Source organism: Streptopelia decaocto (assembly GCF_964273445.1).
Source record: "Streptopelia decaocto genome assembly, chromosome: 11".
NCBI lineage: Eukaryota > Metazoa > Chordata > Aves > Columbiformes > Columbidae > Streptopelia > Streptopelia decaocto.
In genome coordinates this window covers 15,842,881-15,867,483 of record NC_138666.1, presented here as the reverse complement: position 1 = coordinate 15,867,483, position 24,603 = coordinate 15,842,881, and the positions used below count along the sequence as shown (strand labels likewise).

The 24,603-nt window shown below is 40.2% G+C and overlaps 1 protein-coding gene across 1 annotated transcript in view; it reads left to right on the top strand.

Moving 5' to 3' along the window:
• PEPD (peptidase D) overlaps nucleotides 1–24,603 on the top strand; it is a 133,084-nt gene that overhangs the window by 37,527 nt on the left and 70,954 nt on the right. The window contains exon 9 of the mRNA XM_082062963.1: nucleotides 1,498–1,544. Coding sequence (XP_081919089.1) covers nucleotides 1,498–1,544 — 47 coding nt within the window. The remainder of the gene's footprint in view (nucleotides 1–1,497; nucleotides 1,545–24,603) is intronic.

Sequence of the window (24,603 nt, the reverse complement as noted above, 5' to 3'; positions counted from 1 at the left end):
CTGTTAATAATTTTTGCTCTTAGTGTAGCAGTGGTACTCAGAAAATGTTCCCAGCAACCCTGAATTGCTTAGTAATAAAATAATGGAAAGGCTGGATAGAAATAAGAGGATAATATCCCTCCTATTACAGCCCAGTAATATACCTTGCATTGTCCTTGAACTCACTGGTGCATTTGTGATGTGTGAGAAATGAAGTGTGGTTTTGGATAAGAGCTGGAGCCCCCAGCAGAAGGTGACCTGCTTGCAATCTATCTGTCTTGTGTGCACAAATTCCTGTATAGTGATGGAGAAAGAAGAGATCAGGGAGATTATTCTTCTGGCCCTTGTCAGCACGTGCAGTTCTGAAGAGTTTAACTAGCAGGTTACTCTCTCCAGTTCTTTGCAGACTGAAGGAGCGTTTCCATGCAGTGCAAGGGTTCTTCAGGGGCTCCTCAGAGATGGGTATGTCCCCCAGAACAGTGCTTCACGATGCTGTTCTGTTGACGTAGCAACCTGGTGAAGACACAGCCACGCTCTCAGGAGGGCCACTCAGGTTGGACCTAGCAGTGGACCAGTGGGGTCATATTGTCCTACTGGTATTGATGAGAGAATTAACTTGTGGGTTGGTCCTGTGCTCCACATAGTGATGCAGGGATGCCGTGACTTCTGAGTGATGACCAGAGGGAGCCTGGGTAAAAGTGGGTGATGAGGTTACTGACTCAGCTGTTGCCTTTGCTCCTGCTCCTCAGATTTCTGCACTGTGAAGTGTAAAAATATCTTAAAATGAATATTGTAAAATTGCAAAGTCTAGGGATAGTCATTTGCATTCATTCTCCTTGGTCCTTCATAAGTCTTGAATAATCTTATAGAATCTTAGAATTGTTTTGATTGGAAAAGACCTTTAAGATCATCAAGTCCAACCGTTAACAATTGACTGTTAACATCATCTTACCACATCTGAGAGAATGTCTTGCATAGAGCAGCTGCCTAGAACTTTTATAATACAGAAACAGGCAAAGGAATAGAACTGGTGCACATTCCCAGCAAATCTGAGTACAAAAATCAGACTTATGGGTTGTAAAACAGTGTTGACTCTAGTAGTTTTCTGTTGATTCAGACTGCAAAGTATAAAAGAGAATCTTCCTCTGTAGTATATTCCAATTCACAGTTTTGTTTTGCTGCTGTTTCCTAAAGTAGAACAAAAATACTTGCTGCCAAGTTCACCAGAGCTTTCAGAATTAAGCGTTGGTATTTGGATGAGCTGCACTTCATTAGGATATAGAAGTTTGGCAATTAAACTTGCTTTATTGCTGGAGACTGCAGACATTTATAAAGATTAAAATGAGTTTGATTTTTAATGTAGTTTTAAAGTGCATTTACTGATGTAAATTTAAATGAAGTACAGATTATATTTTTGTAATATAGGTTCCTCGGGAGATACCTGGTCAAAAGTCATAAATTTATAAATATGAGATTCCCTCCTGCTATGAATGTCCCATGTTAATATGTATCTTACAGGTAATGAAGGCAGTAAAAGCAGGAATGAAAGAATACGAGCTGGAGAGGTAAGAGTTCTTTCAATAATTGTCATAAAAAGGAGAAAATCTCTCTGTAGTAGGGATAGAAGCAATAGTTGAGGCAAAGCAGTAGCATTGATTCAGTTGAGACTGAGAGCTCATTGCTGTTTGAAGACTCTTGTAAGAATCATTTTATTATTTTGAGGTGGTACTTCATCAGTTTCAAACATGTATTTGATGATGGTTGATTATTTTTTGGTGTAGCATAATTCTCTTCCTGGAGTTTTAGTAATTTACAGAAGCTTTACAAAATAGCTGCTATTATTGTTTGAAGCCATCCAGTAAAATCATGTTTATGGATAAACATTGCCTTTATGCTTGTTATGCTTAGAAGACTGCCATGTATGAGAGTTTAAGAACCTTATAAAAAGCTGTGTTCAATTACATCTTGCCTGCCATTACACGTCAGCTTTACCTGTACTTAGCCCGTACGAGGACCTCATTTCACAAATGTAATGGATGTTACTACAGCTGTTAAGAAATCATTAGGAATACAACATATATCTCTTATATTGAAGAAAACATGCAGTACAGGCAGATCTCGGCAGGATTGCCCGCTCCAAACTGATACACTAGTGATCTGTCTAGCTACAAGGAAAACATTGCCTCCTCTTTCAAATCAATATTTACATTAGATCATCAGCAGCCTGTCTTATAAAGCACAATTTTGATCACCAAATCCATTTATTTTTAGCTTACATACAATATTTTCATTTTTCAGACTGTGTAAAGAAGAAATAGAAAATAGCAGTAATATCTCAGTCACTGTTGTTTCTTGACAGTAATTTTTCAAACGTTAGTAAGCAGGCTAATTCAGCACCCAGCGAGGGGAAAATAAAGTGACCTCAATATTTGTCATCAGGATTGCAGGGTAGCTCAAAATACAAACAATGCCCTTCGAAAATATGCAATATGAAAAAACAATGTGACTTCTAAACAGCTGCAATATCTGCACACTCTATAGTCTCATACCTATAATTTGTGCTTCAAGTTGCAGTTACATGTACCACCAGGTAGCAGGAAAAAAATTGTTGTATGCATTTCCTCATTAACTTCACTAATGAACCTTGTATTCATGTTCATTTTACTCACTGCCCATGCTACACATGCTGATAGTATAATTTTGGTTCTTGAAGTCAATCGTAATCAAAAATTTCCATAGAGCAGAGTTTGTTCTCAAGTGCTTTTAAGTGTCATTATCGTGGCAGTTTAGTTCAAATGTCATGCGACAACTACACATGTATACGAGATACATGACATTTTCACTCCAGTGCTTCCATTCTTCTCTGTCTCGCTTCTTCCATACACATCAATGTTTGGAAATGATTCTTTCTGTCTTTCAATTAAAGAAAAATAAATAAATGAGGCAACTGTCTGTTAAACCTATGTAAAATTGCCTCCTGTTGTTCCATATGTCTTGACAGGTTATACTTCTTGAATGAGTTTGAGGCTGTTTCACTAATGAAAGAGGCCTTGGCAGGCCTACTCTGTAGCGTCTGCCTTGAAGAATATAGTTAGAACTTCAGTTTCTGTTGCTGGTGGAATTCATCCCTGTGCTGCAGTTTCTGTTCCCTTATTGCTTAGGGGAAAAGGGTCCTCAAAATGTAGTACCATCATTTCCGCACCCTTCTGGCAAGAAATATGTACTTTATAAATGAGGTTAGAAAACAGTCTAGGGAATCTCTATATGCAGATAAACTCATTAATGTAGTCTAAAAAGCGAACTTTTAAAGACCTAAAAATAGGTAACATCTGAAAATAGACAATCTTCATTGAAATAGCAGAGTTTTTAAGGTGGGTTTGTGTGTGGTTTTTGTGGTTTTGGGTCTTTTTGTAGTTTGTGGAGGTGGGATGTTTTTTGGTTTTCTTTGTTGTCAACAGGCTGGATAGCTTGCATCGGGCAGCTTTGGTACATCCGAAATCTAAGGGTGCAGAGAACGAAAATTCTTAGTCTGTATAGGTTTGTCAAAAGTATTCCTACTTGTATTTAAGAGATCAATTAACACTGAATAAAGTTTTTCATTTTCAGACGTTTCTAGGGCTCCTAGTCCCTTTGTGCAAGTTTTCTGAATTGAGTGACCCCTTCCCCAGGTGCATTTGCAGTTCCTACTGATAGCTGTGCAATTATGAATTTTTGATATTAATATCTATATCTCTTGAAATGTGACCAATAAACTCACCTTCCTATTGCTTTACTTCATTCTTTGACATAGCATATGTGGTTTTGGGTGCAAAGCTGATCTGACCCTGTCTGCTAGGAAGACTAATGCCAGAGATCTCAAATGCAATTAAAATTTTCCATTACTACATGTAGGACCTAAGCATTGCCTTTTCTTTCTTCATTCAGTTAAGTAGCCTTCTTATTAAAAATGAGCCATTTTAATTCTACTGTATCATGCAGCAAGAAAATGTTAAAATACTCTAGCAAATGTATCTAAGAGTCGACAATATATAAAGCCAGTTATATTTTTAGGATTGGGATTATTCTCTGAGAAGTAGTTTGAAGGAAATTAAGTAAATTATTGAGAAATCTCTAGATAAGATAATAATTTTTATTTTGAGGGTTGAAAGCTACCTTCAGAAATATGCTGGAAGTACTCGTCACTATTTAGGTCCCCTGGTAAATGACTTTGAACCAGTAATGTGTTAATGCTGAGATAAATGAAAAATGTACACATTTCACTGTAAGTCCAATCAGCCCTGACTTCTTTTTTTTTTGGTTTGATGTTATTTAACTTTAATATGTAGTCAGTTGACTTTAAGGAGACAGCCAAGGCAATTATCTACAAACAGTAGTTCACAGCATGTGTAATTGCGTTTAAAGTCATTTTGGTAGGTCAGATTCTGGATTTTCTCTGAAGTGGGTATAGTTGTGCTTATCTCATGTTTAATTAATCTTCTTTAATTAAAGGCTTTTAATTATGAAACTGCTCTGTAATGAATATATTGTTGAAATACAGCAAAGTGATAAAAGAAATCTCTTTAGCTCAAGAAGCGTGTGTGAAAAAAAAATTTGTGATTTAAGTGTTTCTATGTAAACAACAATATTTTGTGTCTATATAGATATATACACTTAAAGTACTAATTAGGACCTGCAGTCATCTGTTTGAGGATGCTCTAAAGCGCTGGAGATACCTTCTCTAGGTTATTTTTTATCAATTTATAGAGTATTGCCTCTTCATCTGCTTAGTATTTACCAAATGAGGTTTTGACTCTTCTGTGCATTTTCTTATTTGTTCCATTTTTGGTGAAGAGAACAATATTAAGATGGGGATGACTACTAGGAGTCGTTGATCTGATTGGGACTGGCATGGAAGTGTATGCTGTGTCAACAGAAGAGCAACTTGCGACACCCACAGTGTCGGACACGCAGCTGTTGTGCGTGTTGCCTGTTTTCTTGGGGTTTTATCCTGTTCTTACTGGCACTGCAGGCCCCGTGATAGGAGCGTGTGCACAGTCCTGAATTCATTAATTGATAGTGTAGTCATCATTACAGTGATGATACTGGGCAGAACTAAGACAGACCTAAACACTCATTCCCTTGTCCTAAATCTCCCTGGATTATTTCACTATCTCTGAAGGCTCTAAAGCTGCTGGACACGGGAGCACCTCATGGTTACTGTGCAGATACTCGCAACTGCAGAACCTATGATCCAAAAACGTGGATCCTGATCGTGTAGAGTGGGCTCTTCTAAAACAAAGGAGGAATTAGCTACTGTAAAGGGCAGGTGGTGTGATGTGCGGCGTCGGATGTGGGTAACAGTACTTTGCATGTTGTTTCCATCAATGAAAACAGCAAAGTAAGAAGAATCTGACCGTACCCGCTCAGAGGATACGTGAGTCTGTAGCTCTTGGGCACTGCTCAGGCACTGATGGTTTTATTGCTGGCGTGCTATGGGAAGCCGCTTCGTCTCCCTGTGTCTGCTTTCCTCCCTGTAGGGTTTGCCTGTGTTTCTTTTTTATGCCCTTGCATGCCTTGGTGTGAAGGTTGGTACAAGTGATGGAGCAGCAGCCGGTTACCACCAGCCAGCTGGAGACATTCCCAAGTGTGACACTGAGCTTCTGCAGCTGTGGTTGAAGGGGGTTGAGGGCTGGAATTTATGTAGAGCGTACCAGCCACATCAAGAGCTTGTTGCCCAGCTGTAGAGGTGCCCCCTCTGTATATACCGCAGTGGATCATTAGGTCTGTACAACCATACAAATAATTGTGGGGATTTTGTAGTAGTTAATAATAAACCTAAACTCCACTCTGCTGTAACAGCAACAATTTGAAGAATAAAATGGCAAGAAGGAGGCTACAGAGCTTTTTCCTTCTTGGTTTACAATACAGACTATTTTTACACCTTGCTCCTCTTACCAGCTGAGGCTGATAGGAGTTCTTTATCCCTATTCTTTTCAGTGCTGTCTCGATTCCAAAGCAGAGCTTAGATTCTGAGATGAGTTGCTGTCACATCTGTCAATGTTAAATTTCACTATCTGTGGAAGTCTGAGAGTGCTCTCATGGATTATGGCGCTCATCTTTCATTTATCTCTTTCTCCTCTGCTTCAGTGGAACAAACTGAAAATAAAACATATATGTTATTTCACTAGAGAAGACAAAATAGCCAGAATAATTTTATTTTCCTTTGGGCATTTTGTTTTAGTGAAATGCTGATTATTTTCGCTAATCAGGATTTGCCACTTACCGTCTCCTGATAGCTTTTGCTCTTTGAATGTTCTTGAGAAAGACACAGACTTCTGCAGCAAATAATCTTTAGAAATATTTCTGTTTTTTTCACAATGCAGATTTTGTATTTAGAATTCCAGCTCAAGCATAGCCTTTGTAAGTCCTTCACATAAGCATTTGTGGATAGTAAACAAGAATGCCCATTGCCGCTGACAAAAATACACAGGTGAATTCTTCCCAGTTGCTTTTTGACATGGGGGTGGTGTTGAATTGGACCATGACCCTCACTGGTATTTGTTTACAGGATTTATTAAACAAGAGACCAGCACTGCATTAATCTCAATCAGCACATCAGTCTGCTCGGGTACTGAAATGTGATTTTCTTTTTTCTTTAATTTGTTTTAAGCAGTTGCCAGCATTGTGTAGCCTGAAAATGGCTTGACTGCCTTGTTTCCCAAAGCTGCCTCACAATTAGAGGTGATGGGGTTTTAAATGTGGGTTACTGCTCCTGGTGCGGGAGCAACCGGCTGAGCTGGCGTTTTGTACCCGCACCCGGGAAGCTCCCAATGGAGGCGGCAGCTCAGGGTCACCCAGCCCTTCCTAAACACGCTGGTGCAAAATGACCTACAGCAGTCCAGGGCCAGGTAGGCAGTTTGGGGCAGCTCTGACAGCATGTGTTGGGGAGCTACTAATTGCCGAGGTCAAGTGAGCCCCTGAATCTCAGGTGTCCCGTGCCCAGACGGATGTCAGATATAATGTCTCTGCTGGGAAGAGCGACAGGATGCAGAGAGACACTTGCTGCAGCCTCCCCCTCCTGCCCACCTGCCCTCAGGTACAGCTGGTCCTTTGATGTTTTAAATTAGACTGTCTCTGCTGATTTCCTAATCCAGCTGTATTGAAGTTGTAAATAGTCATAAAATAAATCCGAATTTAAAAATTGGTTTAGAAAACCCGTGAGTATTGTTCCTCTTCTGTGACCCCCGGAGGCAGAAATGCACATGTGCACACACTCGACTGAGCAGAAGTGGGGGCGAGGATGGAGACCTCCTGTCTCAGCGCCTGGTCTGCTTTAGGAGCGTTGCTTCTCCATGGTAAATCCAATGTAAGAGGTTCCAGCTGCCCCAGCCCTGATAAACCCGTTTGCAGTCACCCTGCCCTCCCCGTCTCCCCAGCTGAGAGGGGAAATGTGGGGGACAGAGACCTCTTGGGGAGGGGAGTGTGGGGACACTGTCACCTCTGAGACCAGATTTACCTGAACTGCTGGCTTGTGTGGTCATAGTGATTGATGGTGGACTCCATTAGCTGCTGGGGGGGAGCAGAGCAGTTCCAGTATATTCCCAGTAAAGTCTCAGCGTTGTCCCTTTGCAGAAGGTCCCGTGGCAAGCTCCTATGTTCTCTCTTTCAGTAGAGGACAGCTTGGTTCACCTCCTGGGTGTCACTTTAATTAGCTCTTTGTGTAGAAGACTGCTGTTTAATTGGCACAGGTCTCTTTTGTGACTTGTGATTGAAGTTCCAGATAATTGGGTTTTATCTTCTACAGAAAATTTCTGCAGTCGGACTGTGTGAGAACTTTAAAATAAAAACTGTCAGCCCGCAGATACTGAAGAACAATTGCCGTGCTGGTGTTAGAAAATGGTTCCCTTCAAAAGAGACCTATGGATGGATGCGTGTAACACGCGTGCATACAGAACTGGGCTGGTTCGCCTGGCAAGATATAGCCCAACTTTAAATACTGTGTCATTGTATGTCCTTACAGGGTTGTTAATCCAGTTAGTGCTGTGATAGTTCATAATTACATTTTTATTATCTTTTTGGAAATCAAAAGGTGGTCGCAATTTTATTTAAATTTTGAATCTGATTGAAAATTACAAGCAATATTAATTTCTATGGGTAATTTGTAGAGTGACTATTACTCTTATTTATAGTAAGGAAAGAACAAGCTTTCTTCTCAAATTAGCAATGATCTGTTTTTACTGAATCTAGTGTGGCATTGAGATAGTGAACTAATTAGCATTACTAATGACAAGCTGAGATTGGAGATATGTGAAATGGAGCTCATTGTAAAAGACAGCAGGCTGAACTGATTATTATTTGCTGTGGATTTTGTTCATGCTTGTTCAGACAAGTCAAAAGCAAAGTTTCTGCCATATGTGAGGCTTTATCTGCATTGTGAGATTTAGTGCGATAATTTTTGCTAATTACTGTCAAAGCAGACGGATCAGAATTCCGTGTTCGTTGACTCTCGCCTTTTGATAACTAGAACTGCTATGTGACCATGCTCAGTGACTAGAAGCCCAGCTTTAAGGAAATGGGTAGAATACCAAGTCTGCACGTGAGTAACATGATGTCGCACACTGACCTTCTGAAAATCAAAACCATTTTAGACAGATGAAAATGCACAGATTCTGTTCCTTGCTGCTAACATGTCCCCCCTGCATAAATTTTTTTCCAAACTGGTTATTAAAGCACCCTCATCACTGTAGAGTCCAAGTAACACCTTCCAGCTTATTAAGCAGTGTTTCTAACACCTGCCTTTTTTGTGCTTGTTTGATTTTTGTTTGGGTTTCTGTTGTGGCGTCATCTCTCTAGGGGAAGAATTGTGCAGAACTCTGTACTATTTTGGCAGGTGGTAGTTTTTTTAGTGTACCTGTTATCAGCAGCATTGAAAACCACAGGTCAGGATTATATTTACAGGATGATACGTGATAATCTTTTTTAGTTTGGTTCTCCAGGCAGATAAATTTGGTCTTATTTTTTAGGATGTTGTGTTGCTCTCAAGTGTTGTCACATTTGTGACCTGAATCTTGATCGTGGGGTTGTAAGTGTTGTCTGGAGATGGTACGTTTATGACACCTGATGCTTATTAAGGTCTGAGATTACAAATAATAGTTGAAAAAATGTATGTGTGGGAAGTCCGTGAAAGCTGCAAAGGACAAAGCTGCAGGTGGTTCGTGCAGTGAGAGATGCAAGAGTACCCGAGTTTGCTTAGTGCTGGAGTCTTAGAGCTTAACTGTGTTGCATTTCTGCTGTGCTAGCAGAGCTGAACACGGCACATGTAACTAAGGTCGGGTCGCATAGGAGGGCAGAATAGATTTGAATTGCCAGGCAGAAGTGACGGAAAATGAACTATGAGCGAAATTTAGGATTGGGGAGGAACTTGAATCGTATCAGACAGCAGAGGTGATGCTTCTGCTAAAAGGAATTTGCCCCTGTTGAGAGCTCCTCAAAAACCAACATTATTTCTGGGTTACTTGGATTTCACTTTTAACAGCTCTTCCTGAATAGATCAAATTGAGCCTGAGGCAGCCTTGGGAAGTGAGGGATACCAAGACCTTTGCTGACAACTGACTGTGTGTCTTCCGATTCATCTACTGAAATGTCTATATTTAAAAGAACCAATGAGATATGTGATATTTGAGGGCTCTGCAAATTAATCTGTTAGTTTAAGATACAGTTGCCCTCGCTTGGTACAATCCTCTTAAACTGCAGTAGGAACAGCAGTTTACCAATCTTCCTGAAGATGCCAAATCTAGCTCCAAGGTCCTAAATCACTACACTGATCCCAAATGCTAAAACCAACTTGAAAATGAAGCCCAACTACAGAAAACTACCCTTTCAGGAGTATTGGGCTGCATTTCTGCACTTTCTTATTTCAAAATGAACCTTCTACGTCCTCTTGGTCAGCACTGAGTTCCAGAGGTGGACAGACATTCTTATGTCTCGGCTTAGCAGATAATTTGTAAAAATTGTGTGAAGTTGTTTGGGTGCAAGGTGTACCTATGAGTTGAATATGTTACAACTGTGTGAAGTTTAGGATGTTGGATGTGATTTGTTAATAGTCTTTTGCCTGTCTAATCTCTAGAGTTGCTCTGTAATGGAAGGTTTGACACTGGGTGTTTTACATTAGATTGGGTCAACTCCCCAGGATATTTTATTTTTGGTCTTTATTGTGTTTGAAGGAGGAGAAGAACAACATGCCTGTGACTACTGCGTTGTTTGGGTTGGAAATGCCAACTGCATTCAGGAGTTGGCTTCTCAGTCCTTCAAGGTTTGGGGAGGTTACAGAGATGTTTGTGTTGAGGGCCAAATAATCTGGTTTTGATCAGAAATTCTGTCTTTGTGAAAAGGAAGTCGGTATCGTGTGACAAAAACCGTTCCACTGAGGAAGGTCTTGGCCAACGCTGTTTCTGCTGCTGTTGCAGATCAAAGAGGCTTGTGTCCATAAGACATTCCTAGGGGGTCTAGAATTTGTCTGGGTAGGAATTACTGATCTCTAGGAATACAGGGGAGCTTGTTGGTTGTTTGAGGCTGGTGGGGCAAGGAGGTGTCTGTTAAATGAAAGAGTTCCTGAATGGATGTTGTAACTTCTCTCTGGTAGTTTTCTGTAGTTGGGCTTCATTTTCAAGTTGGTTTTAGCATTTGGGATCAGTGTAGTGATTTAGGACCTTGGAGCTGGATTTGGCATCTTCTGGAAGATTGGTAAACTGCTGTTCCTATTGCAGTTTAAGAGAAGCATTGAAAATTAATCTGTTCCTATATTTCAGCTCATGCGTCTGCATTAACCTCTGATTTCCAGTGTTGGTGTTTGGTCTTTGTGCCCTTCTCTTCAGCCGGCTCATGTGTTGGAAACAGCCTGAGCTCTGTGACGGAAGCGCGGCGCTTGCAGAGCTGGTGCGCGGATGCTGGAGGACAGGGGATGGCCAGCGGGACCCTGTGAACAGGGGGTGGCTTTTCTGTGGGGACGTGCAGATTTTGTGACTTGCATACAGAGCACCTGTGCAGTCATTTGTTCGGACCCTGCATTAAGAACGGAGCCTTGAAATGTTCCCAGCAGTTGGAGAAGGTGTCGTGGGTAGACTTAGTCTCAAAGTACACCTGCATCTTCACAAACTGGATGGAATCCAGTTTCTTCAGCTTCCCTTCCCAGAAAAATTCCGACTTTTGCAGCTGCCTAAACCTGGCTCAGACATTGTCATCACAAATTGAGTGTTGTAATCTTCTATTATCCTGGAGGCAGCAGGTTTACGTATCCCATATGCTGAATTACTGCACTATTCTCTAAGAATAGTTCAAGTATTCAAAAAAGTGTTGAGGGCCAATTAAGCTCTATATTGAGACCTCAGCCCCCGTCTAACCTAAGCCCTTACCGCACTTCTGCTTGCTCTGTGTTGCTGAACAGAAGTTCAAACTTCAAATATTCAATTTGAAACTGAAAGGAAGATTATGAAGCATTGGTGATTATGTTGGCATCCTGTGTCACTGAATAGCACTTGTGTGTTATGTGCTATGTGGGTGGCTGGGTATTTGCTAAGAAGCATAACTGAAGATGAAAGTTTAATTATTTCTTCAAGGCAAATCCTTTCTCCCATGGACTTAAACTTGAAAATGAAAAATGAAAATTCATAAGGAGTGTAAAAATTGGCTAAAATTAAAACCCATTTATTTTTACCCTATTTATTCTCCTGAATAATAAAATTTCCCCATGGGTTTTTGGAACATATGTGGAATAATTACAGTGCAGAAGTGGTGCTTTAGTTCAGCTTCTAGAGCTAGGGCAAACATTGTGATTATGCAGCGAGCTTAAGTCTAGGTTTTATAGAAAATCTCATTCAAGGCGCTGTTGCCGTCAAGTGCAAAAAACTGTGACCCATGGATTGGTCCCTGTGGGAGCAATTATTCTTTGCAGAGCTTTTTTTGCAGCATGGAATAGTATAAATGTCAGAAAAAAGTTTAACCCTCAGTACTGCTAAAAGAACGTTTCCATACCTGCTGGCAAGAATATAAATTTTTAGCTTGTATTTGCAAGCATTTTCTGTGCAACATACACATTTTTTTTTTTCCAAACTTGTCTTTATAAACAACTCAGAAGTAACAATGCTGTCTTTAGTTATAATCTGCATGCCTTGGTGAAGACAACACAGAGGGTGAAGCTGCCTGGTGCTGCCTCCTGCAGCGCTGGGCCCAGGCTGCCCGTGCTGGGATTCCTGGGTGGAATGGCGATTAAAACCTCTTGTCGAGCGGTGGCAGAGCGGGGAGAACGTGGAGTGAGCGTGGGGTTGCTTAGGAACACAGGTTACTGCCTGATATTCAGTATGTGCAAGTGAAATGGTTTTGGTGAGCAAGAGGAATATGTTCATCGTCCAGCCATCCATCTGCGGCAGGCAGGGGGTGGAATATGGGGTAAAATCCCAGGAGCCGATGCTTGCCTTCAGGGGAATCTGCTGCCTTTTGAAGACATGCAACGTGTGCATTTTCACTTCCTCCCTTCTGGTGTTTCTTTGTCTAAAAGCATCTGCATTATTCCTAGCAGAAATAAAAATAATATTTGTCTGTTACTTAAAACAACAGATACAAACCCAGCAGATTTTCTGCCCCAACCTCTCTCTATTTTCTCAGGTGTCTTCTTCAGCGCTGAGCATGGGTTGGGCATGAACTGTGATAAAATTGTGATGAAACGGACAGAACTTGCATCATGTGCTCAAAGGTTTTCGCAAAGTGAAAATAGTCATGAGATGCGAGGAGGGATGTTGTGCTTTATGCTACCTGCCTCCAGAGTTCAGGTCTGAGATGGCCAGAAGCACCTGTCACTCACCATAAACTGCACTGAGGCATAAAGACAAATTGGTCCTAAATATACCAATGTCAGGACAGGAGGGGTCACCTTCATTTGTACGTATTTTCTTTTTCAGTTGGTACTTCATATTTATTACATCGTTTGGTACGTTTCTAAATTTAAAATATTGCTGATACTCAAAATAGTCTCAGGCAATGTTCAGTGAAGAGCTTCTCATTTTGAGAAATGAAGATAGGACCTTGCAAGTACAAAATGGATAACGTTTTTCTGTTGGGCTCATGCTAAAGGATGCAGATTCATTTGTGTGGGCAGACACAAGTGATATATTTTAGCTGTTTTCTAGAACTTTAAATGAAATTTGTCTTTTTTTGAGGAAAGGTATGTTAGATTTTGGTTCAGTTATGCTCAGCATGCATAATTGCATGAAAATGTAATTTTAAAAAAGTCTGTGAGGCCTTTCAGCAGTTCAAAGGTTTATTCCAAAATATTATGACAAACATCTAAAAGTTTATTCCAAACTCTTATGGGGAAATGCAGCGCCCTGAGACTGTAGCGTGTTACGGAGCTCAGATGAGATGGCCAGTTTGTAGGGGGAGCTCCATAACCTCCTGTAGGTTGTCCTGTTTCTCTACAGGCACCTGGGCTGTACCCACACCTGCAGGAGTGATCCCTGCCTGTTATTCTTAGCTAAATTACTTTTCTGTTTGCCAGGTGTAATAATTTCTTCAGTGTTCAGTCTATACATTTTATCTTACTCTGCTTTCCCGACCTATTTGGTGAGGTGGTGCAGAGGGGAAGGGCCAGGTTGTGCCCTGTGCCACTGCTTTGATTATTTAAAGACAGCTTGGAAAAAATCAACAGGTGTAAGTGTGTGTTGGTGGAGACTGTTCAAGTATTTTCCTTTTGAATGTGTGAGACAAAAGTTGGGTATTACAGGTTTGTACTGGGCCAGGTTGCTTGGCCGTGGTCGGTGGGGCTGAGTGGGGAGCGTGTAGGGGGCTGGTAGCACCAGGTCAAGTGTGGGTCCTGCTGCCCCACACCAGCCAGTGCTCTGCACCGCGTTCATGGTCACAGTCTGCTGGTGGCCTCACATTGATCCTCAACACCTGAACAGCATGTGGGGGCTCTAGGCATCCAATTTACAGCTACAAATCAGGGCAAATCACAGCTGTCGCCATTGTTGCTCCAGTTAAATGTCAGATCATTACCAAGTGCCATTCATCACCCTTTGGTGCTTCCACACCTGCTAATTAGCTCTCTGTAGCATCCAGTGCCCCTCACCACCGCAGTGCCCAGAGCCCAGATAGGCTCAGCCTGCTCCAGGCGCCTTCTCCTGCGTCCGGCCAGGGCTGCTGCCCACCCTTGTCACAGCTGCGAGTGGGTGCTGGTGGGGACCCACTGGTCATAGCTCTGTGCGTGGTTTGTACTGAAATACCAGGCACAGGGCTTCTCAAAGCTGGCAGTGATGAAGACTTGGCTTAAAGTATTTGGTTTTATCTAGAAAGAACCTGAGTGAAGGACTGAGCGCTGTTGCCTGCGGAAGGACTGGAAGAGTGAAGTGGATTGTTTGAGCAGTGCCCTCCAGCAACACTGGAAAGAAGAGGCTTGATCTTTCCTGGTATTTCAGAGATAAAAACCCACAGAAAATAAAACGTCCCATGACATCTTTCATACGTCAGGAAGAAATTTGGAAGGGATGAGCGGGAGGCACATGTCTTTTTATGTATTTTTCCTTGCTGGGAGATAACTTTTACAGTGGCAACAGTAGTTCTAAATCTTCACTTTCAAGAAAAAAACAGGTGCGTTACTTCCTTTATTTGTCAGATGGAGCGTAGGCCATCACAGCTGGGCAGGTTGGTCTACACCAGTAGACCATGCACTCCATTTTCTTTAAGTCGCTCCTGGCTAGTTTTAAATATATTTTTATTTTTTCAACCTGAACAACTATTTTGAATCCGTGAACCATTTATCTTGATGGTTCTCCTTAGAACTGAAAGCAGGTGGAAATTCATCAAGCTGCTGAAACGGGATGTGGGGAAAAAATGTGTATCAGCTGCCATGATAGGTAGTGTGCTTGTAGACATTGCCGGTGGCCTTGAGATCAAACAGCAGAGAAATAGCTTTGCAGTGAGAGCCCAGGAAATTCTAACTAGGTAATGAGTAGTGGCTTTCTTTTGATTTACAGCATAGCTTTACAATCAATCTGTAAAACTTTGAAGAGAAAAAATAAACGTCGAAGGGAAAGGGAAGAGCAATACAATTAGTTGTTACTGTCTGCTTACTTGTTTTCTCTAATTCCAAGAGTTTCTGCTGAAAATGGATGATGGCGTGCAAAAAATCTCAACTATTGGCAAGTTCCTTTGTAGATTCAAGCTGAGATACGGTTCACATCATGCTGGTTCTTGGAGAATATTCGGTTTCATCTTAGCTATAGATTATGTATAGATGGGTGTAGTTGGAGGAATTTGACAAGGGTTGCATGTGTGATGCAACGTTCAGCTCTTGTATATCAAATTCGTGCTCTGATCTCCTTTTCTTTCATCTCCAGTATGTGTCTCTCATTAAAGAATTGGATGGTGAAGTGGATGTGATAGCTTGCAGAACATTTCAGAGCCACACGCAGCAGTATTTTCTTACTAAATTAAATCGCTTCAGTTCAGAAAACTTACTCAGGAATATTGCGCTGGAATATGGATTTAGAGAGGCAGTTTGTAATTGTCAAGACACCATTTGGTTGAGACTGCTCAGTCATTAATTTGTTTGACGTTGACACTTGGGTTGAAAGACTAATAGCTGCCTTGGTGCATTGCTTAATTTTAAATCTGTTACAGGCTTTGGGTGTACTGCAACTGTGGATGTAGTTTGTCATTTTAATCATCGGGGGGCAGCACTAGTGTTTGGGGACCTGGGGGTTTACCGTTCACAGGCACAGGCTTTTTTTGGTACATTAGTATAACTTGGATATAATGGAGAACTGATCTTGCTGATCTTGAAAATTTTAGTATGTGTGATATAGCAGTTGTTTCCAATATTCAGCAAAATTTATTATTAAAATCCAAACTACTTGTATTTTCATGATCTGAAAAATAGAAAGAATTGTTCAAAAGTAGAGGATTAACTCTTGTGTGCACAGAGTGCTGTCGATGTCCTATATTCCCATGTCTGTGTCCTTATATTAACCTACACATAATGTCAGGGTTTTCAGTGCGTGCGAGACTCTTCTGATGTGACTTTTAACAAGGGGGATTGTGGGGGATTTTTTTGGGAAGTGGCTATTGACTTGCATATATGAGCTCCATTCCCAAAATCAGTAATTTGCAGACTGAGGTAAGGTTTTCATTCACAGTACCAATCTATCGAGTGTTATTTCCTATTCATATTTCAAATTCATAAATTACGTTTTATTAGTAATAATTTTTTTTCTGTTAATATCACATAGGAATATTAATTTCAATGTAAATGGTATTGGCATGAATGAAAAGGTTTCCCCACCCCAGTACTAGAAAGCTACTACTTCATGAGGCAGCTGATTTTTTTCTCGTCCATCAGCTTTTAATGTTTCCCCAGTCCAGCTCCTGCTTTGCTCTATAATGATTTAGGCTGGCAATAGTCAGCAGACAGTATTTTTTGCTGTTGCGTTTTGGTGTTTTTTTCCCCCCAAGGCTTTCTTGCCTACACCCGTTCATTATTTCACTACCAGGAATATTTGAATCTTGGAGCGTAAACTGTAAAATATTTGGTGCGCTGTCTTTTACATAGTTAATAGATGTACCAGATCCCCAGAGTATAAATCAAATTATGTAGACTATTATGCTTTACATAGGAGAAACAAAATATGAAATATTTTACAGTGCAGAAAGTGCATGTGAATCAAAGTTTGTTGTTCCTAAGGGAGACAATTTTGACAATTTTATGAGGTTGCAATTTATTTGTAGGGCGAGTTGGCACATGGTTTTGATAAAAGTAATGTTCACGCAGCATACTGCTAACAAGAACACTTTTTTAAAGCCACTAGTCTTGCTGATTTGTATTGTTATAACGAAGTATTTGCTAAACTCTCTAGAAGTGTGCCTCTCTGATATATACTTAGAAAGCCTGCATGGCATTGCTGGTCTGAGCGTGAACAACAGGAGATTTCAATCTGTGCTGAGGAACATTTTTAAGGAATAATGAAATAAAGAACTCTGTTAAGAACGGGGAGGGAAAAAACGAAACAAAACACACACAAAACAAACAAAGCAAAACAATAGAGGCTTGGTCCTATGCAAAAGACTCAGCAAAAATGTGTTGGCCTTGAAACTCTCCTGCTCCCTCTTGGTGTGCCAGAGTGGTCTGGTGTGACTGGCCGAAGAACAGGACTGTTTGAACAAATACTTCAAACTGTTGTAATGCAAGATATTCCTCTAAAAGTAGAGGAAAATGTTAAATCATATTGCACTCTGGACTTGGTGTATGTTGCTCAAAATTCAGCTTTTTAAATGCATGCTACATACTGTTTTTTTCTTAATGGGATGTGTAGAAAAGGTAACATGGAAGCTCTGTACCGGTTGTGATTGTGTTTCCAAGTGCTGGCGTGGAGCTGGAGGCAGGGAGCAGAGCTCTGGTGCGGCTCCTGTACACGTGTGTCCGTGGAGAATCATGGCTGAACCTGGAGCTTCTGTTGCTTTCCATGCTTACAATAGCATTAGACACCAATTTACATTTTCGACTTCATTTTTAACCTTTCCATTTTCATATCTTGTTTCTTTTGCTTAAAAATACGTGGCTGGCAGCCATTTCCGTCTATGGAGACGTGCTATTTCAGAAGAACCAGCCTAATAACTGGTATTTATTATTTTAAATTTTTTTTATTATTATTCTTTCCTTTTTTCCTGTGTAAATTGCACCAGAGAGCAAGTCTGCAAGTATCCTTATCTCCTCCTCCTCCCTGCTCCCTTAACTTTTATCTTTTCAGTCTTTTTTAGTCTCTTTTCAGCCACGAGTGCCATGTACTAAAACAAGGAAAGGTGTCTCACAGGTGTGTAAAACACAGGAAAGGTGTTCTGATATATGTTTAATAGAAGTGTTGTGGGCAGATTATAACAGGCAGCAATGAACCTGTGAAAGGATGGTTCAGAGAGTCGTGGTGAAAGCAGATTGGTAAAAAAATGAAGTAGAGAACCTGATCTATTTGTTCTCATTCAACATTTTGTCTTTCTAAAAGCATAAAGTAACGACAATCTGTTATTGCAGGGAGAATTTAAGGCCTCTTAAAAGCTGAAGAATGGCAGTTTTTTGAATGGTTAAATTCTGAAAGAGATGAAGTTATCAGGAGTGTTTTCAAGATCTGGGCACTTGGCACCGAGCTTGCTCTGTTCAATATTGCAAAGTGCAGAAAGATTCAGGAGGGCTTTCCACAGATAGACAGGCTGTCAAAACCTCCGTTAATGAGGGTCTATACCAGCTGGGTGGAAGGAGACCAAAAGGAATACTGTTATTTTTTAAATAGCACTAGTTAGCTTCCAAAATGTGTTTTCATTGCCAGTGGAGTTATTAGAAATACTGATCATGGAAAGTCTGAAAGTTGGGATATAATCAGAAAGGCTGTGTGGGTGAAAGAAGAATGAAGTTCAAGTGCTCTACCCAGGTTCTTTTTATGTATGAAGTATTATTTGTATGTATTTTAGAGGGTGTATCTCTAATATTTAGAATTCCTTTACATAAGCCCTGATGGAGCGCAGTGTCTTACAGGCTTTAGCAGGGTTGTTGTTACAGGTATGAAATGCATCTCTCTCAAAAGGCCCTTGGAGCAGCAGTGCCCTGTGGGGTTTTTAGCAGCTTCTGATGGTTCTTGCAGTCCCAGTCTTACAGTCGCCGTTCTGGGAAGAGAAGACACAGGAACTTTGCCAAATTTTTCTTGGCGAGACCCCATTATTCCCCATTTATCCTTCCTGATCTACATGCAAGAGGCTGGCAGAGGACTGTTAAACAAACCAGACATCTGCAGAGGTGAGAAGGGGAACGCCGGTGAGCGTGACCATTGCCACGATGCGTCACTCCTGTCCAGGGGTTTGTCACACGTGTCCATGGTCTGCAAAACACGTTTGTGTGCCATGTACAGCCTGTGAACAGTGGGTTGTTTCTTGCAGCACAGTGGTGAGAACCATTGAAATGGGGAGAACAAAGCAGCACACCCCAGATTTCAGTGCAAGGAAATAGCAGTGGGAAGGGTATATTGCAGGAAAATGCCTCAGGAGCACACAAAGATTTAATGGGGATTTGGTGTGTAGTTCTGATCCCTTGTCATAGAAGTCTAGGCAATATAAAAAAACTCTCTATAATCACATTCAAAGGTCTTGATTTTCAGAGTGATTAGAGAAAGCAGGTGCTGCTCTAAGTCGGAGTGCAGGATTATGAAGAGGCTTTGTTGAAAGATACAGAAGTCCAGAGGGATTAGGGAAGAGGAATGCTTATAAGGCTACTAAACCTGATAGCAAGCACAAGAAAATATAGACACAATCTTTAGCCAACAAAGAATCTACACAGACAAATTTTACATGTACTTGCTGTTATTGGAAAAAGTCCATGTGGAGGAAATCAAGAAGTTGTAAAATCAAAACCACATTCTTCATGTTAAGATGGTTTTTAGGAAAAGAGAGTGAGAAGTGGGAAGCAAAAGGGTGGCATTTTACTTTTGAGAGTATGAGAGGCCACTAGGAATTCATCAGATTGGTAGGAGGTTGTTTGCTTTTTCATTTGTTTATTCCTCCTTTTAATTCTAAGATGATTCAAAGAGAGATAATATTTTGGTAGTTGTAGATAGTGAACTCAAAGGCTGTATATGGCTTATATAATTATTTTTATTCCTAACAAAAATAGGTAGTTCATAGAATATAGTATACTTTATCTTCTTCCAACTAGGAAACTGTATCAGATTAGTTTTCTGTTATGTCTATTGGTATTCTGTATTTAAGGATTTGTTGTGCTTGAGAATCTTTAGTAAATTAATTATATGTTGGCCTAAATGTGTGATTTTCTCTGAGGCTAAAAATGACTGTTGCTGGACTGCAAGTGCATCAAGACATCACTAATGCCAGTGTGACCATCCATAGCCTTACGAAGGCTTTTCCCCCTATACATTCTGTGCTATGAAAATACTTGTTTTTTTAATACTGTTAATACAGGTAATTCATTAATGGGGGTAGATGAACTTGCCCAGCACAACAGTTGTCGTGTGAGGACAGAAAACTGGAATTGCAATAAATGCTCATCTAAGAACAGAAGTCAGTGGAGCTGCCAGCGCAGACCCTGCCAGCAGACCAGCTGGGACGAGCATCAGCGGACGCAGGGGCTGAGGCTCGGACCACAGTTAAAACTGCTTTTCCATACTGAGCTCTGCCAGGAGATGCTGAACAAGTCTCTTTGACCACCTCCTGTTTTCCTTTCATTATTTCTCTTGTCTGTGGAGACCGGGCAGAAGCTCCAGTTCTCCATACGGTGCCTGTAACAGCAAACGGCCGAGCTCAGCTGGATCTCTTGCTCCTCTATGATAACACTCCAGTCTGCTCCAAAAGCCACCTGTAAGGCCCACTTTCCTTTCAGATACAGCGAACACCTTCCGTCCTTACATTTGGTCAGCATGCCAGCTGAATTCTAGTTTTCTGTTAAGCTAATCAGATTTGCTTTTGTTACAAGATGGTTTTTGTTCTTGTTAGTCATTAAGAGGTGAAAAGCAGAATACAACTCAGGAAATTACCAATTAAAGGAGCAGTAGAGTTGTTTTTAAAGATTCCTAACACGGTAACGAAACAAAATTAAACTGCTGGTAAATGATGGAGTAGGAACATGTGTCTGGGTAGCCCGTAAATTGCAGTTCACCCCAGTGTGGTAATTGCTGCAAGTACTGAAAGCAGCTGGAATAAATATGATAGGTGAAACTTCTTTATTCTCTCCAAAATCTTGGAAAAGGAGTTTTGCAAGGCTATGTAAGAAACTCACTCAAGAGAAACATAATAAAATATATAATACAAATAGTAGAGCACAGAAAAAAATACCGCTTTTCTTTAGCTGCGGGTGAGCTTTGTGCATCTCACTCTTGTTTTGGCTGCTGTGATCAAGAAGATGAAAATCTGAATGATTGTACACTTGGAAAAGATGACTTGCAGCAGTTTATAGCAGTTTTATTGCACTGATTATTTTGTAGGAAAGTAAACAAAATAGTTTAGAGAACTGCAGTTTCTTACCAGATTGTGTGCATTTTAACAAAGGTGACCATTTTCAGTTGCAATTATTAGAAATTCAAAAAGAGAAATTAAAAACCTGTGTTCTTCCCACCATGATGTTATCCATAAGCCTCTCCTTTCCCTTTTTTCCTAATTAAGACTAGTAGAAATAATTGAGTTCCCTTGCCTGGCGATGCTTTGCTTTCCCAAAGGCAGGCTCGGGCTGCGCTGGGTGCTGGCGAGCTCACCTGGTGCACATGAAGCTGCAAGTGAAATGGATCCATCTGTTTTTGTTATCCAGGCTAACAGGGAATTAAAAGTAAGGCTGCAGAGCAAAAAATATATTAGATTCCTTTCGGCTTAGATTAGCAAAGGGGCTGCTGCTAACGTAAGGAAAGACATTGGTTTTAATTTTCAAAAGTGCTGTTGTACCACCTTTGTAGGGCCTTTTCAATTGCGTTTAAGCTTTTAAAGGTGGGATTTTTAAAGGCAACTGTATCTTTTTGGATAGAGTATGAATAAGTGCTTTAGTATTTTGGGGATGTGGGCTTAAATTTCCACTATATATTTAGATGCTTTCTGAAATGACCTTAAATCTTCTCAGCTAGTCTTGATTTCAAAGCCTTCCTAACAACCCAGGAGGGGCATAAAGAGATGCTCCTGTTGGGAAGGAATGGCAGAAGTTTGCGCAATCCGCTTGCCGTCCTCCTCCCCAGTGCCGCTGCATGGGCTGGTCTCTCTTGAAGGTCACAGTGGTGATTACCATAAAAGCATAAAATATTAAGTAAAAGTAATTTTCCCATTGTTTGTTCTGTTATGAATGCCGCAGTGCTACAGAATACAAACCCGGAGCTTCAGAGGGCAAGAAGGGGGACTTTGAACATAATAATAAGAAGTGGCAGCATTTCTGAGATCACTTGAGCCTTTCTCCAATAGCTGTTTTGGGTTAAGTTTATATGGGCTTGGACTCCTTTTTAGTTTTATATTGCTGTATAGTTTATATTTTTTTTGGTTTATGTTTGAGATGGATGGTGGCAAATGTGTCAGAAACAGAATGAAACACTAATAGGAAAGGAAAAGGAAAGTTAAATGCTGTCGTGATCACTGCACATTTTGTTAAACAAAATCAGAAACTGCCATCTAACATCTGTGTTGCAAAGGTTTGCTTTGCTTCCTTTCTGAATGTGAACACTACTGATGTCTCTGCCTCACGAGAACTGGGTATTTACCCATGATGCGTTATCTGTCATGAAACTTGGGCATCTGCCCAGTTAAAAATTATTTCTATTTGACTAGTCGATTTTAAGCACAGATGGCAGAAAACCAAAGAATGATTTGATAGCACAGGGAAGAAGCAGAAAATGTTATTTAAAAGCCAGTAATATCTCTAGCAAAGCTGCTGTATTTTCTCCTTTCCCATGGTGATTTTCTGATTAGTTCTATGTCAAACAGTCTCCTTTACCTCACTCGTTCTTGTAGACCTTTGCTCACGTACCTGTATTAAGTAATTTTAATTTATTATGATAAGCCATATCCAGTTTGCGGTTTAGCAAAGTGCGTGTCACTTTGCTGTAAACCATCTCGTGTGATGTGACCTAACCAGTTCTGACAGCAGAGAGAGTTCAACCACAATATGGAGTTTTAAAGTTATTTACAGTGCTTGAAGGTCTGTCTGCATACAGTATCCACTTAATCTGGCCTAAATCTAGGGAGCTGTCTTGTGGTGCTGCCACTCTGTCTAATGGCTGTTAATAATAGCTGTTCTAGTCACCCCGTCTTCTGACTGAAAATCTATCTGGAGTTGTTGCATCTCATGAGGCAGATCAAAATTGACATTTTTTTATTGATGTAACTGGTTTCTGCTGAATACTTGGGGACAAATAAAAGTAACTGAACTCAAGAATGAAGGGGAAAAGTCATCTGTTTGGTAGAATTACCAGCCAACTGACATCTGTAGTTAAATAAGTAGTCCTTTAAAAAGTACAGTTTAAAATATACTTGAAAAGTGAAGAATTAAAATTAGCTTTTTAGCTGTCAGTTGTTTTAGTATATCACATTTATCTCGTGGAATATAAAAATCGTTTCATGATTAATTTTATTAAATGAATTCATGATGTAGACAGATCTCATTTAACACTTCCATTTCTTCTCCAGTGGCTGTAGTATTAAAAGTGAGAAACAGCACATTCATTTCATGAGAAAATGATCTTAGTTTGCTGTTACTGTTTCCTAACTATTTTAATATTGATAGAAGTATGCAATGTAGAAGATCTAAAAAGTAGTTTAAATTTTAGCAGATCATCTGGTTCTGATTAATACTTGGGGCAGAGGGAAAAGGAATAACTGGAGTCATGGGAGATGCAAGGCTCGGTTCCTGATGATGGAAGCTTATTTGGTAACTATGACAGTGCTGATAGTGCTGATATGAGGTTCCAGTAGTGGAGGACGAGTATTTAATTAATTTGAGTTAATGTGGTGTTATGAAGGACATCTTATTAAAGAAAACTGAATTTAATTTTTTTAAATTAGATTACATTTAGTTGATAAAGTTAACTCCATGGCTGTAATATACTTAGCCTTCAGTAATGCATTGACTTATTATCACACAACATTCTGATTAGTTGTATACAATATTAATAAGGTACACATTAAATTGATTAAAACATGGCCAACTGACAGAAGTAGTTGTTGGGAGCAAGTCATCTTATGACGCTTGTTCTTTTTTCATAAGTGGGGTTGCAAATGAGTTGGTATTAAATCTGATGGTATTTGACTTCTCAGAAGTAATTTCTAGATCCCAATAAATGATATAGCTGCAGACTTTGGAGAGTTAGTAGGTCATCAAAGTGATGGGAGGGTTGAGTAGTAAGATCTGGATCATTTGATTAGCTGAGCTTATTAATTTTTTTTTTTTAATATAGACAAGAGAGAGGTCATAAGTTTAAGAACAAAGAATTTAGTTGAAAGCTACGGAATACTGGACTTGTGATCTGGAAATAACTGAGACATGAGAGTTTGCAAACAGCATGTCTTCTGTGTAGTGAAACTTTCTCAGAAACAGCTAATGAGCTTTTTATGTATGCATCAGAACAAAGGCTTAATTACCTCGGGGGAATGAATCTAGTCCAAGGTAATATTTTTCAAATCTCTCTTTATAGTACTTTTGTATCAGATGCCTGTGTAGAAAGTCACAGCTAATGTATTCTAATGTCAGCTACATTTTGGAAGCGATGGCAAGGAATACTTTTCCCTTGGGAAATGCAAGTGCCTACACACTGAATTATCCAAGAATAGTCATTTTGGTAAATACAGCAACTCCCTTAAAGAGCGTTCAGGTACTGCTGGGGACTACTTGGGTGCTTAAACAAAAAGCCCCAATGTGTGTAGTAGCCGTTTGGTGAAGCCAAACTCAAATATATACTGAGGAATATATGTAAGATATAATCCGTAAACAAGAGAAATGGTTAATTCCACCTTTTTACAAAATCAGTGCTTTTTAAATTGAAAACCATCTTATTTTGGCAAAGATTTACCTAAGTAACTACTTAGGCAAATTAAGTATAAAAATGCACGTGTCTGAGCCAACCAGTTGTCAATGTTTCCTAA